We start from the raw sequence: 17,276 nt of genomic DNA, 5'->3' as shown, positions 1-17,276 counted from the left end.
CTTATACTAAATTTAAAATTATAATTTGTACTAAAAAATGTGTATTTAGTAATTTTTAGAAATAAAAATTATACACAATTTCGAAAACAGTTTCTTATTAATGTTTTATGTTTTAATTTAATGAAAGTATAAAGTTTGTAAAATGTTATTACTTATAAGAGGTAGTTGAATTATATTGTTTGCCTTATATTAAACCGTATAGCTTACAATAAATCACTTAATAATAAATATAGCTAACTAAGATTCATATAAACAGCACAAGTTAAAACAAAGTTTTTTTTTTTTTGTAAAATTGACAAACTTCTATTAAGTTAATGTACTTAATAAATTACAGAAATATAGACTTTTATTTCTTACTTCTAATACTTTTCAACTCTGTTAGACGAACAAATTATAAATAACAGCCTTTAAACTAAGGACCTGCTTACTTTTAATGCAAACAGCCTTTTTTTTAGAGGCTAAATTAAAAACGACTAACATTTACTCGAAAATTTAGTTAATGCAGTTTTTACAGTTTAAAAATAATGGGTAACGTGTTGACAAAGTTAACAGCTTCGACTCACAAGACTGGCACCGCTCCACACAATTTTCACTCAGATGCTAAAAGTGATGGTTTCCTGAAAGCGTGCCGAAAAAACACTTTGAAAAGGATCAACGAAAAACGTCTGAAATCTGTAAACAACTTTGATCAAACAGGTAAGTTAATTTAAAAAAAAATAATTATAAGAAAGTTTTTAAATGTTAGTGAATAGGTAACATTTATTATTTCATTTATAAGTAGTTGCAACAGTTTTTAAAATCAAAAATATCTAACAGTTTAGTACTTTTATTTCAGTTTACACAAACTAACTAAAATATCCAACTACTAATTAGATGTTACTACTAATCTTCTAATATAAAAAAACCAACTCTAAATACTTCAAGTTGAAAAGAAAAAACATGATTTTTTTTTTTCTAGATCACTTGCCAAAAGGAAGTTGCAAACTCATTTCAAGCTTAAAAGTAAACCGCATCACGCTTCATCGCAATTGTGACACTAAAATGTGCCGCATCTTGAAAGGCAAGATGACCCCCGAGAACGTCTCCACATTCCATCAGCTGTCCAAGCTCTACAACTTGCCGAGCGCTTTAAAAAAAACGGCCGCCTACGCTCGACTCTGGTTCGCCGTCGTCGCCGAAACCGACAACTTTCTGCAGCTGGAATTCCCCGTGATCGAAAACATGCTCGGAAGTTCTCTGCTGCACGTCACCTCCGAGCTCGAAGTGCTCAACGCGGCTTCGGCGTGGATCGACTGCGATTTCGAAGCGCGGAGGAAGCACGCCGTGGACCTTTTATCGAAAGTGCGCCTCCCTCTTCTTTCAAAGCGCGCGCTGGAGCGTCTTTTGCGCGCGACGACGGCGTTCTGCAAAGTCGCAGAGTGCCGATCGACACTGGAAGAGGCTTTGACGCGAAAAGTTCGCGGCGGTACGACTTTTGAGCCTCAAGCGAGCAGACACAACAGCGAGAACTGCTTCGACCTTTTGTTTTGCGGGGACCAGTTCTCGTCCATTGACGAGGACTTCGTCATTGCAAACAGCGAGTTCTGCTGCAAGCTCGACGGTGGCAACTTGGTGCGCGCCAAACGAGTCGCCCCGCTGTCGAAAAACCGTCGGTTCGCGATGAACTACTCCAGAATGGTGTATTTGAAAGGCCACGTTTACTTGTTCGACTGCCTCCGCACGCCAGACTTCAGCTCGAAGGCGGTCGAAAGGTACTCGGTCGTTACGAACCGCGTCGAACATGTTTCGAAACCGCGAAAAATACTGCGCTTGCGGGCTGACGGACAAAATTTACTTCGTCGGCGGTCACATTTGGGAAGTTGGAGCGACGTTGGCGGCTTGCACGCAGTTCGACACGGTCCGCAACGTTTGGAGGGAGGCGGCTGCCTTGAACGCGGGGAGGAGCAGCGCCGCCTGCACCGCCTTCCAAGGAAGGTATTTGCATTTTACATTTGATTTTTGTTTATTTTCTAATTCGTTAACGTTTTCAGAGTGGTCGTTTGCGGGGGTTGGGGAGACGAACACGACAAGCTCGCCACCGTCGAAGTTTACGACCAGGCGGCAGACGAGTGGGAGTTCATGCCGAGCATGACGTCGCCCAGGTCCATGCACAGTCTGGTGGCGACCGGCGGCAAAATGTTTGCAATTTGGGGGACTGGTGACGCGTCGGTCGACGTTTTCGACGTGATTTGCGGCCGTTTTGCCGCGGTGACGTCGCCTTTTGCGTTCGGCGGCTTCTTCGACGCCGTTTGCATGCGAGGCGACGTTCTCATCTTTTTCCAAGACTCGCAACGGCTGCTGCGCTACGATGCGGGCGAGGACGGTTGGGAGGAGGAGGCCGTCTGCCGCACGACGGACAACACGAACTTTCACGTGAAAATTCCCAAGTTGACAGTTTGACTTCACGTTTCAATAAACTGTTGTGGCAAAATATTTAACTTGTACAAAAAAGCTTGTTTACATGAATTATTATAACATGTCGTTGTTAGTTTATAAGTTAGATTATTTAAAAGCAAAATTCATAAGTTTTAAAGTTTAAGTTAACGTTTATCCCTTTTAAATACAAAATACTTTACAAATTTTACAACCCACCCTGTAGGTGAATGTTATAAGTTAGTTGCCTTTCATTATTATAGTTTGGATTCAAAAGTTCAACCATTTAAAACAAAAATGTTAGTTAATAGAGTAAAAAGTTTTTACACAACAAAAAAATTGAAGTTTTTGCTGAGCTCAGCAAAAACTTCGACGGTTCAAACTTGAGTATTCCTAAAAATTTAAAAATTTGATACAATATTCAATAATTTATTTTGGTTAAAAGTATTTTTGATAACTTGGCTAAAAATGTCAATAAAAGTTCATCTAAAATTAATAAACTATGTTAATCTTGCGTGTTATAGCAAATACACAATTATCCATCTTTGTAGTGCCGATATAATTAAGGCTCTCACAAATAATTAAAGTAAGGTAACCAACAAAAGGTGTATTAAAATATGTTTTTATTTTGCTTTGCAAGGCTACAAAGTTGTACTAATTTAGTAAATACCAAAAAAATTTATTACCATATGGCGGTCGTTTTTCTTTCAGAATTTTAATCTAAGCATTTTTTGAAAATTTAATTGAAATAAATAAACAAGTTAATAATCCATCACTAAATTTAAACGACTTAAGTACTGATATTGACTGTACAACTGTTGAAATAACAATTTTTATTCAAATTTTGTGGTAGGGTTGTGCAAAGGGTCACCTTTTTTTCTTATTTCTAGGCAGTTAATTTTGTGGCTGAGCAGACTGCTAAGGTTGGAAGAAATTGTAAACGTAATATTTTATACTGCCGAGCAATTTTCAATTTTATTTTAGATAAGTATACGTCCATTTTTTCACTATGGTCGGGTGTACACATGGTTAATATAGACATAGACACCAACGGTCATGTGGAAAATTGGTTACGTTTAATTAGACATTCTATATTTGAAACCAAGCTTTATCGATCTGAAAATTTTGTTAAATTCTTTATTCTACCTAAACTACTAGATTTTACAAACATGAGTCGGTTTTTAATGATTACATGCAGGAGTCATCGTCTGTAAGAAAAAGAAAGGTAACAAAACTATCAGAATTTAGATTTGGACAAATATATCTTTGATTGCATTCACAATGACCACAGCTATTGTGCAGACTCAAATATTTATAAACAGTATTGCAATGTAATTCAAATTTACAATGAAAATATTAAAAAACTAAATAACAGGATAGTTAATACAATTCGATCATTTTGCCCTAAAAGTAAAGATATAAAATACTACAGGGGGATTAAATGACGAAACTATAAACTCATATTTTCAATAATCTATTAAGAATAATGTTAGATATACTGCTGTTGATTCTTATACTTGGTCTACCTTCAAAGAAAAATTAGATAAAAAAAATTATTTATAAATTTAGAAAGACATATGTCTCTTTAACTGACTTAGACTTAATATTTATAACTATACATCGAGATGATAATCACTGGGGCTTTGTTGTAGTTTTTATAAGTGAATGTAAGGTTAAATACTACAACTCAACTCATCCTGGCAATGAGTTGTGCCATTGGGTTTTATGATGGCATTAAATTAATTTTTGGGGTGCTGATAATTTTTTTTAGAATTTTGAGTATCAACCAACATCTCAACTCGTTGATGGTCATAACTGTGGTGTTTACGTCTGCCAACTTGCCAAACAAATATCAAGAGCGCAACATTTATCAATTTCTATTACAAATGTAGTTGTACACTACAAGTGTAGAGTTGAAATGCTGCAAACTTATTGTATTTTTTTGATATTTGTTACCTGTTTTAAATTTTTTGAATTCATATGTAAAAATAAGTTTTATTAGAAAGTAGTTTGAAAAAAAGTATGCAGTTTATTTGTAACCATAACAAATGCTATTTTTTATTCAAAAGAGTAAAATCTAAAGTAATGCTAAAGCTTAAACCAGAATAACTTTAAGTAAATTATAAAGAAGAAACTAATATTTTTTGGTAGTATATTAAGCAACTAAAATAAAATTTAATTAAAGATAAAGTTTTTCCAGAAACAGTTTTTTGCTTCTATACCAAAAACTATTTCATTGAAAATCAACATATGCAGTCCTTCGTTGTTAACATGAATCTTATCAAGTTCTAGAACTAAAACTAAACAATGCAAATATCGCAATTAAAAAAATCACATGCTGACTTTGACAAAATTTCTTGTTTTTATTTATTTTAATAGTTTTTGTTTTCATTGTTGCTTTGATAATTGCACAGTCATGGTAGTTTTTATACCATGGTCAAAAATATAAACTGGCTTTTTACAGAAGTAGTTCGTGCGCTTTTCTATGAATTATATGTTTATACTTCTTGTGTATGAAAGCTATGAAATAGCATTAAGCCCCTCCATATATTGTTGATAATATTGGCCTATAGGGGTGGCTTCGCGTTTAGCAACCAAATCCTTCGCTCTACTGAGCACGAAAGATAGCTTTTTTCAATGAAGTAAAATCATTCAACCGTATAAATTGATGCTAACAGCTAAACAGTAAAACACAACATAAAATTTTTTGATTGAAACAATAAAATTTTATAATATTTGAAGTTATAAACAGTAGTAATGGTGACACAGTTAACAGCACATAGATAGATAAAGTTGATGTTAGCCTAATCTAAGCATGTTATAATAATGTGAACATTGTAATATATAAGTCCACTTGTTAAGTTGAAGTTCTCATCATTTATAAAAGATATTTAACATATATCTCATTTTAAAAGCTCAATGTATATACTATAAAAGTTTTTTATTGTAAAATACTTTAGTTATTGATAGTATTTAATTAGATAGGAATTCTTTTCACAAAATATAACATTGACTTTTCTTTGAAAGTTTAGAGTATATACTATAAAGTAATATTTATATAAAATAATTATTATAATTAATTTTCATATTTTTTTTTCTCTATCAAAATAACATGAAAATTAAAATGTTTAGAATCCGTATCCGGTCAGATCTCAATTTATAAATAAAACCTGGATACGGTACCGGTCGGATCTTAAATTAAAAGAAGATCCGGATCCTAAATAGTAGGCCTAACAGACCACCAATTTATGATAAAAATATGGTCATTGTGGGCTTTGAATCCAATATGTGTGGATAATGTCGATCATTAGCCTGGCGCCTCAACCGCTCGACCATTACGTCTTGTTAAGTAATTCATATATAGCTTTTATATATTTTATAAGTTTAGAAATTTTTCACAAATTTCTGCACTGCAATTATATTTTAAAATGTAAGTTCAAAAAATAAATGATAAAGCACTTAACTATATATTTATTTTGCTAATATTACAAAACAAACGAAAATAAAAAATGAATTCATAAAACAAACATGGTATACAGACTTATTTATTTTTAAAATTATTTGTTTACAACAACTTTAAAGTTGTTTTCAATGTTCTTTTGTGGTTGTTTAAGCCTAAAAGTTCTTTTGTTGTAAATTGTTTTATTAACATGCTCAACTTACATTATCTAAGTATTTTTTCTAATTTATGTGATAAAAGTCTCTACTTTGGACGTTTTAAAAGTTTTTTCGTATTTCTTTTTACCAAAAAGTTTGTACTTTGTAAGATTATATTTTTTATAACTGCTTACTAAACCGTTTTAAATTGTTTATTGTCATAGAAAATTATATTACCTCTACAAATTGTTATTCAAAATTATATTAATTATAAAATATATTACCTCTACAAAAGTTATTTTCTTTATCAAATACAGCAATTTACTTTTTTCATAAAACTTTGTTTAAAATAACTTTAAGGACGCTTTAACTGTGTTTTTTTTCTGTTAAAATGTTTATTTATTGTAAGTATATATACTATGCCTGCTTAAAACATATTTTTATTGTATTATGTAATTTTTAGGCTACAAACCTCTACATAAGAGGTTATATAAGCGTTTTTTTGTTTTTGTTAGTAGAAAGTAAATTTATTTATTTTTTTATTAAAATTGTTAACTTACCATTAAAACTGTCTGTTTAATTTATTTACAAAAACAATATTTTAGAGTTTTGGATGCTATAACTTTGTTGTCGTGTCTATTAAGCCTTAAAAATACATTTATTCTCATGTTTTCCATTTAAATTTCCTATAGAGCCATGCCTCGACAAATTAAGAATGTTAATTATGTACAAAAGGGTTCTACATCTACTAAAGACGTTTAAACGGTTTTTCATGTTTATTTTAACTAAAAGACTACATATTGCAAATATTTAATTGAAACTTCTAAAATTATTACTTATAACTACTATAAATAAGTTCTAGTTATTTCGTTTAAACATATTTTTGTTTATTATAAACTATAAATTTTATTAATGTCATTTTTAGTTAAAACTGATCAAATTCCAACCTTTTAATATATAATTTTTTTTTTACGTTTCAACATTTTCTTTTTAGTTTTAAGAGTAAAAGTATATTCCTTTACCAGTTTTAATCAGACTTGTATTTTAAAGTCTAAATTCTTTCTTATATACAATTTACTACTATACTAAAAGTAAATAAATGCTACTTTTTATTACTTTATATTTAAAATGGATACAACTAATAAATTAATCTATGTTTAAATATCCTATTGTGTAAGTATATTTATTTTTAAATATAATATTTTAATTAATGCTTTTGTTAAAATATAATTTAAAATTGTGAAAAATTTTTAATGTTAAACGTACAAAAATTATAAAAGTTTCTTGTTTAAGACTTTTAATTATTATTGTAAGTTTTATTTAACAACATTCATTTTGTTCTGATACTTTATTTATACATAAATTATTTTTTAAATAGATAACGTTGATTTTTACATGTAATTTTGAAATAAAATAATATTTATTTAGATATTTTGACCTAAAAAACAACATAACTAATGTGTACAAATAGTAAAAGTTAGAGAAAATATAGTGAAAAGATACATTAAAAACGCTTAAAAATATGCCCGTTTAAAACTGATATTCAAATTTAATTTATCTAATTCGCATTGGTTTCATCGTTATATAATTATCTACGATAATAAACTTTCATGTTAGATAACAGCTAGCTTTTTTTAAACGTTGAACACTCTCTTGAAAAAAGCTATCTTTCGTGCTTAGTAGAGCGAAGGATTTAGTGGCTAAACGCGAAGCCACCCGTATTTTTACATTGCATTGCTTTGTATTAAAAATAATCTGAGCTTAACTAAATGTATATAATCTAGATGTTTTTAATTCGTTTAATGTTTTTGACACTAAAAGTGCTAAAAAGTTTTTCCTACGTCAAAGTTGTTCTTGAGGAGAGCAAAACTAATGAGTAAGTACCAGGGACGTAGCTAGCTCAAAAAAGTTACAAACCTGCAAAAGTTAAAACACCTGAAATGACGCGTGATAACGTCCTAGCGGGAACACAGCAATTCAAACTACCTCTAATGTTAAAGAATTTAATATGAAAATGTGCAGTGATGTTAATACTTCAAAAAAGGAAAGATTAAAACCTTAATCAAGATTAAAACCTTAACCAAACTATAACAAATAATTTGAAGAGTCATGTAATCTTTTATGAAAACTTTTTTTCTTTATTTAATACAGCAATTAATTTTTTATAAAATTCCGATTAAAATAACTTTACAGGCGCTTTAATTGGTTTTTTATTTCTGTTATAAAGTTTTTTTATTGTAAGTTATTATATTTTACCTGCTAAAACTATATTCTTATTATTTTATGTATTTTTTGTGCTATAAACCTCTACATAAGAGGTTTTTTAAGCGTTTTTTTTTTTCCACATTTTATTAAAACTGTATACTTACCATTAAAACTGTCTGTCTAATTTATATACAAAAACAATTTTTTAGAGTTTTAGATGCTTTAACATAGTTTTCATGACTATCAATCAAGCCTTAAAAGTACATTTATTCTCATTTTCTTTAATTAAATTGCCTATAAAGCCATGCCTCGACCAATTATTAAAGTAAATTATATACAAAAGGGTTCTATTAAGGACGTTTAAATGGTTTTTCGTGTTAATTTTAGTTGAAAGATTAATTATTAAAAACATTTAATTGAAACTTTTAAAACTATTACAATTAACTTTTAAAAATAAATTTTAGTTATTACTTATTTACAATTTTTTTGTTTTTTTAAATATAAATCTTATTATTGTCATTTTTTAGTTAAAACTAATCAAACTCCTATCTTTTAATCTATAAATTTGTTTTATTACGATTCAACAGTTTCTTTTTAGTTTTAAGAGAAAAAGTATATTAATTTACCAGTTTTATTTAAATTTATTTTATAAAACTGAATCCTTTTCTATAAACAATTTATTTATATACTATAAGTAAGTAAATGCTACTTTTTATTAGTCTATATGTAAAATAGATACAATTAATAAATTAACTTATGTTAAAAATATCTCTTTGTGTAAGTAGATTTATTTTTAGATATAATTTTTTAATTTATGTTATTATTAAAATATATTTCAAAATCGTATAATGTTATTTTACGTTAAATGTACAAAAATTATAAAAGTTACTTGTTTAAAACTTTTAACTTTTATTATAAGTTTTACTCAACAACATAGATTTTTTTTTATATTTTATTTGTATACAAATTAATTTTTTAAAAGGTAACGTTGATTTTCACATGTAATTTTGAAATAAAATAATATTTATTTAGATATTTTAACCTAAAAGACAACATAACTAATTTGTATAAATAGTGAAAGTTAAATAAAGTATAGTTTATAAATACAGTACTTAAAAATATGCCCGTTTAAAACTGATATTTTAATTTAATTTATCCAACTCTCTGAAAATGACTTTTTATATGAGATAGTAGTTAGCTTTTTTTAAATGTTGAACAATCTTTTAAAAAAGCTATCTTTTGTGCTCAGTAGAGCGTAGGGTTTAATGGCTAAACGCGAAGCCATCCAAAAGTTGGTAATAAAACAAAACTGTCTATAATTTAGTAATCAATAATTTAAAATATTTGTACACACAATATTTCTGAATAAGAAATTCTTAGCATATCTAAAATTATTTATAAGTGTAATAAAAAGGTTTATATACTATTTTACATCTCAGATTTGTTTAGACCAATATTTGTTTATAACTCTTATTATTATTTTTTGTTTCAGTCTTAATTGATTGATTTAACCTTTTAAATTAAATTTTTGAAAACTGTTTTTTCATATTTTTAGTAAGCATCTAATACAGAAAGCATACACTACAAACTCCCTTTTATTATTAAAGAAGCAAAATGAGCATGAGGTATTAGTAATTTGAGCCAGAAAAAAAAGTATTAAAAAAAAACACAGGAAAACTCTTAGAAGTTTAAAGTTACTCAGGGACGAGGCTGAAGTTTGATAGACATTTAAATATAGGATTTTTAACACATTCAAACTTTTTACTTACAGTCATTACGGCACTTTAAAACCTTCGTACTTACATTAGAACAATGAAACTCTAGAACCTTGTTCCATGTGCGTAGAACTACGTCATCAAAAAAAAAATTAACTTTCTACTATAAAAAATAAAATAGTTATGTGATGCCGAAAAATATCGAATTTATTAACAAAAAAATAGAAGAAGCTTAGTAAACATCGTTTAAAACCGCTCATACTTACATTAGAACAATGAAACTCTAGAACCTTGTTCCATGTGCGTAGAACTACGTCATCAAAAAAAAAAATTAACTTTCTACTATAAAAAATAAAACAGTTATGTGATGCCGAAAAATATCGAATTTATTAACAAAAAAATAGAAAAAGCTTAGTAAACATCGTTTAAAACCGCTCATACTTACATTAGAACAATGAAACTCTAGAACCTTGTTCCATGTGCGTAGAACTACGTCATCAAAAAAAAATTAACTTTCTACTATAAAAAATAAAAAAGTTATGTGATGCCGAAAAATATCGAATTTATTAACAAAAAATAGAAGAAGCTTAGTAAACATCGTTTAAAACCGCTCATACTTACATTAGAACAATGAAACTCTAGAACCTTGTTCCATGTGCGTAGAACTAAGTCATCAAAAAAAAAAAATTAACTTTCTACTATAAAAAATAAAACAGTTATGTGATGCCGAAAAATATCGAATTTATTAACAAAAAAATAGAAAAAGCTTAGTAAACATCGTTTAAAACCGCTCATACTTACATTAGAACAATGAAACTCTAGAACCTTGTTCCATGTGCGTAGAACTACGTCATCAAAAAAAAATTAACTTTCTACTATAAAAAATAAAAAAGTTATGTGATGCCGAAAAATATCGAATTTATTAACAAAAAAATAGAAGAAGCTTAGTAAACATCGTTTAAAACCGCTCATACTTACATTAGAACAATGAAACTCTAGAACCTTGTTCGATGTGCGTAGAACTACGTCATCAAAAAAAAATTAACTTTCTACTATAAAAAATAAAAAAGTTATGTGATGCCGAAAAATATCGAATTTATTAACAAAAAAATAGAAGAAGCTTAGTAAACATCGTTTAAAACCGCTCATACTTATATTAAAACAATGAAACTCTAGAACCTTGTTCCATGTGCGTAGAACTACGTCATCAAAAAAAAAATTAACTTTCTACTATAAAAAATAAAAAAGTTATGTGATGCCGAAAAATATCGAATTTATTAACAAAAAAATAGAAGAAGCTTAGTAAACATCGTTTAAAACCGCTCATACTTACATTAGAACAATGAAACTCTAGAACCTTGTTCCATGTGCGTAGAACTACGTCATCAAAAAAAAAATTAACTTTCTACTATAAAAAATAAAAAAGTTATGTGATGCCGAAAAATATCGAATTTATTAACAAAAAAATAGAAGAAGCTTAGTAAACATCGTTTAAAACCGCTCATACTTACATTAGAACAATGAAACTCTAGAACCTTGTTCCATGTGCGTAGAACTACGTCATCAAAAAAAAATTAACTTTCTACTATAAAAAATAAAAAAGTTATGTGATGCCGAAAAATATCGAATTTATTAACAAAAAAATAGAAGAAGCTTAGTAAACATCGTTTAAAACCGCTCATACTTACATTAGAACAATGAAACTCTAGAACCTTGTTCCATGTGCGTAGAACTACGTCATCAAAAAAAAATTAACTTTCTACTATAAAAAATAAAAAAGTTATGTGATGCCGAAAAATATCGAATTTATTAACAAAAAAATACAAGAAGCTTAGTAAACATCGTTTAAAACCGCTCATACTTACATTAGAACAATGAAACTCTAGAACCTTGTTCCATGTGCGTAGAACTACGTCATCAAAAAAAAATTAACTTTCTACTATAAAAAATAAAAAAGTTATGGTACGCCGAAAAATATCGAATTTATTAACAAAAAAATAGAAGAAGCTTAGTAAACATCGTTTAAAACCGCTCATACTTACATTAGAACAATGAAACTCTAGAACCTTGTTCCATGTGCGTAGAACTACGTCATCAAAAATAAATTAATTTTCTACTATAAAAAATAAAATAGTTATGGTACGCCGAAAAATATCGAATTTATTAACAAAAAAATAGAAGAAGCTTAGTAAACATCGTTTAAAACCGCTCATACTTACATTAGAACAATAAAACTCTAGAACCTTGTTCCATGTGCGTAGAACTACGTCATCAAAAAAAATTAACTTTCTACTATAAAAAATAAAAAAGTTATGTGATGCCGAAAAATATCGAATTTATTAACAAAAAAATAGAAGAAGCTTAGTAAACATCGTTTAAAACCGCTCATACTTACATTAGAACAATGAAACTCTAGAACCTTGTTCCATGTGCGTAGAACTACGTCATCAAAAAAAAATTAACTTTCTACTATAAAAAATAAAAAAGTTATGTGATGCCGAAAAATATCGAATTTATTAACAAAAAAATAGAAGAAGCTTAGTAAACATCGTTTAAAACCGCTCATACTTATATTAAAACAATGAAACTCTAGAACCTTGTTCCATGTGCGTAGAACTACGTCATCAAAAAAAAATTAACTTTCTACTATAAAAAATAAAATAGTTATGGTACGCCAAAAAATATCGAATTTATTAACAAAAAAATAGAAGAAGCTTAGTAAACATCGTTTAAAACCGCTCATACTTACATTAGAACAATGAAACTCTAGAACCTTGTTCCATGTGCGTAGAACTACGTCATCAAAAAAAAAAATTAACTTTCTACTATAAAAAATAAAAAAGTTATGTGATGCCGAAAAATATCGAATTTATTAACAAAAAAATAGAAGAAGCTTAGTAAACATCGTTTAAAACCGCTCATACTTACATTAGAACAATGAAACTCTAGAACCTTGTTCCATGTGCGTAGAACTACGTCATCAAAAAAAAATTAACTTTCTAATATAAAAAATAAAATAGTTATGGTACGCCGAAAAATATCGAATTTATTAACAAAAAAATAGAAGAAGCTTAGTAAACATCGTTTAAAACCGCTCATACTTACATTAGAACAATGAAACTCTAGAACCTTGTTCCATGTGCGTAGAACTACGTCATCAAAAAAAAATTAACTTTCTACTATAAAAAATAAAAAAGTTATGTAATGCCGAAAAATATCGAATTTATTAACAAAAAAATACAAGAAGCTTAGTAAACATCGTTTAAAACCGCTCATACTTACATTAGAACAATGAAACTCTAGAACCTTGTTCCATGTGCGTAGAACTACGTCATCAAAAAAAAATTAACTTTCTACTACAAAAAATAAAAAAGTTATGTGATGCCGAAAAATATCGAATTTATTAACAAAAAAATAGAAGAAGCTTAGTAAACATCGTTTAAAACCGCTCATACTTACATTAGAACAATGAAACTCTAGAACCTTGTTCGATGTGCGTAGAACTACGTCATCAAAAAAAATTAACTTTCTACTATAAAATATAAAATAGTTACGGTACCTTCAAAAGCACTTAAATATTCGAATTAAAGTCACAATCTATTTATTTTAATACACATACAACAAAGTAAATAAATATTATTTTATTAACGTACACGAATAAAGAACTGTATGATTACGCTAAAGAAGCATTGGTACAAAACCAAATTTGAAGATTTGGTCAATAACGTTTTTAACAACTTTTAGTTTTAATATAACTTTGGAAAAAAAAAGAACATATATATATGCGATAAATATTAACGCATAATGAACTTAAAAAATACTAATATTAATGCACACGAACAAAGAACTGTATGATTACGCTGAAGCAGCATTAGTACAAAATTATATATTTGAATATTTTGCATCAAGTTGTTTAACAACATCTCTTTAAAATTAACTTTGAAAAAAGTAAGAAAATGTATATATTTATGCAATAAATACTAAAGCATAATGAACTTAAAAAATACTAAAATTAATGCACACGATTAAAGAACTGTATGATTACGCTGAAGCAGCATTAGTACAAAATTATATGTTTGAAGAGTTTTTTAATAACTTTTTTAACAACTTTTAGTATCAAATTATCTTTGAAAAAAAGTTAGAACATATATGTATGCAATAAATATTAAAGCATAATGAACTTAAAAAACACTAAAATTAATGCACACGAACAAAGAACTGTATGATTACGCTGAAGCAGCATTAGTACAAAAGTATATGTTTGAAGAGTTTTTTAACAACTTTTAGTATCAAATTAACTTTGAAAAAAAGTTAGAACATATATGTATGCAATAAATATTAAAGCATAATGAACTTAAAAAACACTAAAATTAATGCACACGAACAAAGAAAGTTACTCAGGGAAAGTTCTGGTCACTCTGGGTCCTGGGAACATTTTTTGACTCAATGGGTGGCAATCCTGTTTCAAGCATAAACAATTAGTAGTTATTATGTTCATTTAAGCATTAGTTGTTTTAAGACCAAATTATAATAATAGTCTATCAAAAATTAAATAGTTTGAGTTAATCAATTAAAATATATATATTTATGCATAAAGATGTGTAAAGTTGTTAATCCTTCTAAATAAAATTATTATCCTAAAAAATTAATCTGATGTGTTCAATATGAAACAAGTTTTTACATCCAAATATAAAAATTTATTTCTAGTTAAAAAAATAATAATCAAATGGTAAAAACAAACACATATAAAAAACATTTTTGGTTATAGTTCGCCTACAATTGATAACTTATGTTGTAAAAGTCTATTATTTATGAGATTTCAAACATAAAGAAAATATTGTTAATTTTGTAGTTAGCATTATTTTGCTATTTCAAATAAATACAATAGATGCATTATTTAAAACAAAAATAAACTGTACTCCAGTTAGCATTGTCTCTTCTTGTCAGTAGATATGTTTTAAGAAAGTGTTGTTTAAAAAAGTCTAAAAATTTTTCTCTGTCACAGGATTTTTTTGGAATTAAATGAGAACCCTGACCTGACATGAGCCTAGTTAAAATAAGTTTAGATAAAGCAGGGTTGTTCCAAAAAAGCTGGAATCCTGGAAACTTTTAAATAGGCAAAATAAATATGGAAAAACCTGGAATTTGAGTAATTTTGAATAAAACTTTGAATTTCAAACAAAAATCACTAAAAAAATGTAATTTTAAACTACTTTTTATGGGACACATTCAAAATCCACCCAGTCAATTTTGAGAACCGCTAACCAATCAAGGGTAATGGTTAGGGGTAACAGTGATAGTGAAAAAAATATTTAGAAATAAATAAAAAACTGTAAAAAAAAAAAGAAAACATAAAAAAATTTGGTTGATTTTGAACAAGGGTGGATTTTGATAGTATACCTCTTTTTACATCTTAAGTAATTAAACTTAGAATGGATAGAAATCTATCAAAGATATTTTTTTGTGATCCATTATAAACTAATAAATCAATAAAAATAATTTAGTTAAAATTGCTTCACAGTATCTTTTTATTGTTATTGTACTATTTAAGACAGTTTTTTAATTCAAGTTTATTATTGCTAATATTAGACCAATTTTTTTTTCTTCATCAAAACTCAGAGAACCTAGAGGAAATTTACAAAAAAAATAATTTGCAACTCTGATAAAGACTTAGTTGTTTAAAAATTTCACTGCATAAAAATCCAGTTATTTTTTAATTTTAGTATTTTACTTCAAATTTTTATTAATTTTGTTTTAATATATATATAATTTGAAAATATTTTATCTAAAATGTTGGTAAAAATTGATATCATAATAATTTATTGTTTACCAACATATCAAGTTTGGATTTTGCACTCTATATGCAATAAGGAAACCACTTAAAAACTGCTTGAAGTAATTTAATGCTATAAAAAAGAATTATAATTTATTTCCTGCATAAATAGAAAAGTATTAGAATCAAGTAGTATTTTATAAAACTACATAAAAAAACCTTCAACATGAAGTACATATGATAAAGAAGAGTCATTATGTAATGTATAGTTAAAAGTTGGACTTTTTTTCTAGAAGCCAGGCCAGAAATGATTTTTTTTGGATTACTAGAAAAAGCCTTTGCAAACAAAAAAAAATCTTAATTAAACTTTTAAAGGCATAATTTTAACTAAATCAGGGTGTGTATGTTTTGTAGGCTAAATAAGTTTATTTTTAAACAATAAAAAGTATCACTAGTTGTCAGTTCTATTACTTAAAAATTTTGATTTAAAAAAAAGGAAAATTAGGTCTTTTTATTTAGATGTACATCCTGAAGTTGAGAATTTTTTTAAGTATGCATTTGGTTTTTAAAGTATACTTTTTAGAGAGATTAAAGATGCTGTGATTTAACTATTATTTTTTACAGCTACAAATCACAAAAAGATAAAGTAAATTTTAATTGTTTAAAATATCTCTCATTATTGTTTGTTTACAATTTTGAAAGTTTTTGTTTTATGTTACAGCTATAACTTAAACACCATGGGTTAACTATTTCTATTTTAATCAAACCATTTTGGATTTTTTAATAAAAATAATTTAAGGACAAAATGGCTTTTATTTTACCTTTAAAAAAGTCACAAGTTTTCAAGCTATCCTAGTACCCTAACTATACTTTTTAGTTTTTCAAAGTTAGTAGACATGGAATAAAAAGAAACTTGAGTGATTGTTTTATTATGTGTAATAGAGTTAACATATTTAGTAATAGTCTGATAGTTTATTATTTTTAAAACTAACTTGGTTATTTTAACTGCTATTAATGTTTATCTTGATGTAATTGGCATCTACTATTATCTGGAAATACTAAAGAGAGCATCTTATTTAATCTACAGCTTATAAAGTAAATTAAAAAACAATTTGGTATTGTTATTTTGTTGTAGGTTTGTAAACCTTAGAGCTGACACATAATAAAATTAAAAAATAGACAATTTAATTTTTATTTATACCTAGTCCAACTTTTAGTTTATTTAGATATATTATAGTTCTAAATTTTTTTTTTAAATTATTTTTTTTTATGTGTCAAGTGTTTTATGTATACATTTTAATAGTAAACAATTTTTTTCTTTTTACAAATTTATTAAATTAAATAAGACTTTGAAAATAATATAACTTTAACAATTCAGAGTATAGAAATTTATTTATAGTTAAATAAATATGTGAAAAGTGGCTTAAATCAAACTAGTTAACAAGTTTTTTAAAGATTTGTGTCTTTTTTTTTTAATTACAATAAGCATTTAAATAAGCATATAATTTTTGTGCATCTTTAAATGCTTTTTGACAACATCAAGAATAATGCACAGTTGTAAAAACTGTATGACA

The 17,276-nt window shown here is 27.3% G+C and overlaps 1 protein-coding gene across 1 annotated transcript; it reads left to right on the top strand.

Annotated features, from left to right (window-relative positions):
- The first annotated feature begins 524 nt into the window (after positions 1–524).
- LOC145834721 (kelch-like protein 26) lies at positions 525–2,439 on the top strand. The gene is made up of 3 exons (XM_082942228.1): positions 525–696; positions 959–1,955; positions 2,031–2,439. The coding sequence occupies exons 1-3, from the start codon at positions 525–527 to the stop codon at positions 2,437–2,439; spliced, it is 1,578 nt and encodes a 525-aa protein (XP_082798354.1).
- The last annotated feature ends 14,837 nt before the right edge of the window (positions 2,440–17,276 follow it).

This window comes from Thalia democratica, chromosome 1 (assembly GCF_965202585.1).
Source record: "Thalia democratica chromosome 1, ktThaDemo2.hap1.1, whole genome shotgun sequence".
Classification (NCBI taxonomy): domain Eukaryota; kingdom Metazoa; phylum Chordata; class Thaliacea; order Salpida; family Salpidae; genus Thalia; species Thalia democratica.
This window is presented reverse-complemented; position numbering and strand designations above follow the sequence as displayed.

What these genes read in the sequence shown, in the direction of transcription:
- LOC145834721 (XM_082942228.1), top strand. Translation starts at nt 525, where the DNA reads ATGGGTAACGTGTTGACAAAGTTAACAGCTTCGACTCACAAGACTGGC. An exon ending in AAACAACTTTGATCAAACAG is followed by an intron (nt 697 to 958) that starts GTAAGTTAATTT and finishes TTTTTTTTCTAG; the next exon opens with ATCACTTGCCAAAAGGAAGT. An exon ending in GGGGAGGAGCAGCGCCGCCT is followed by an intron (nt 1,956 to 2,030) that starts GCACCGCCTTCC and finishes TAACGTTTTCAG; the next exon opens with AGTGGTCGTTTGCGGGGGTT.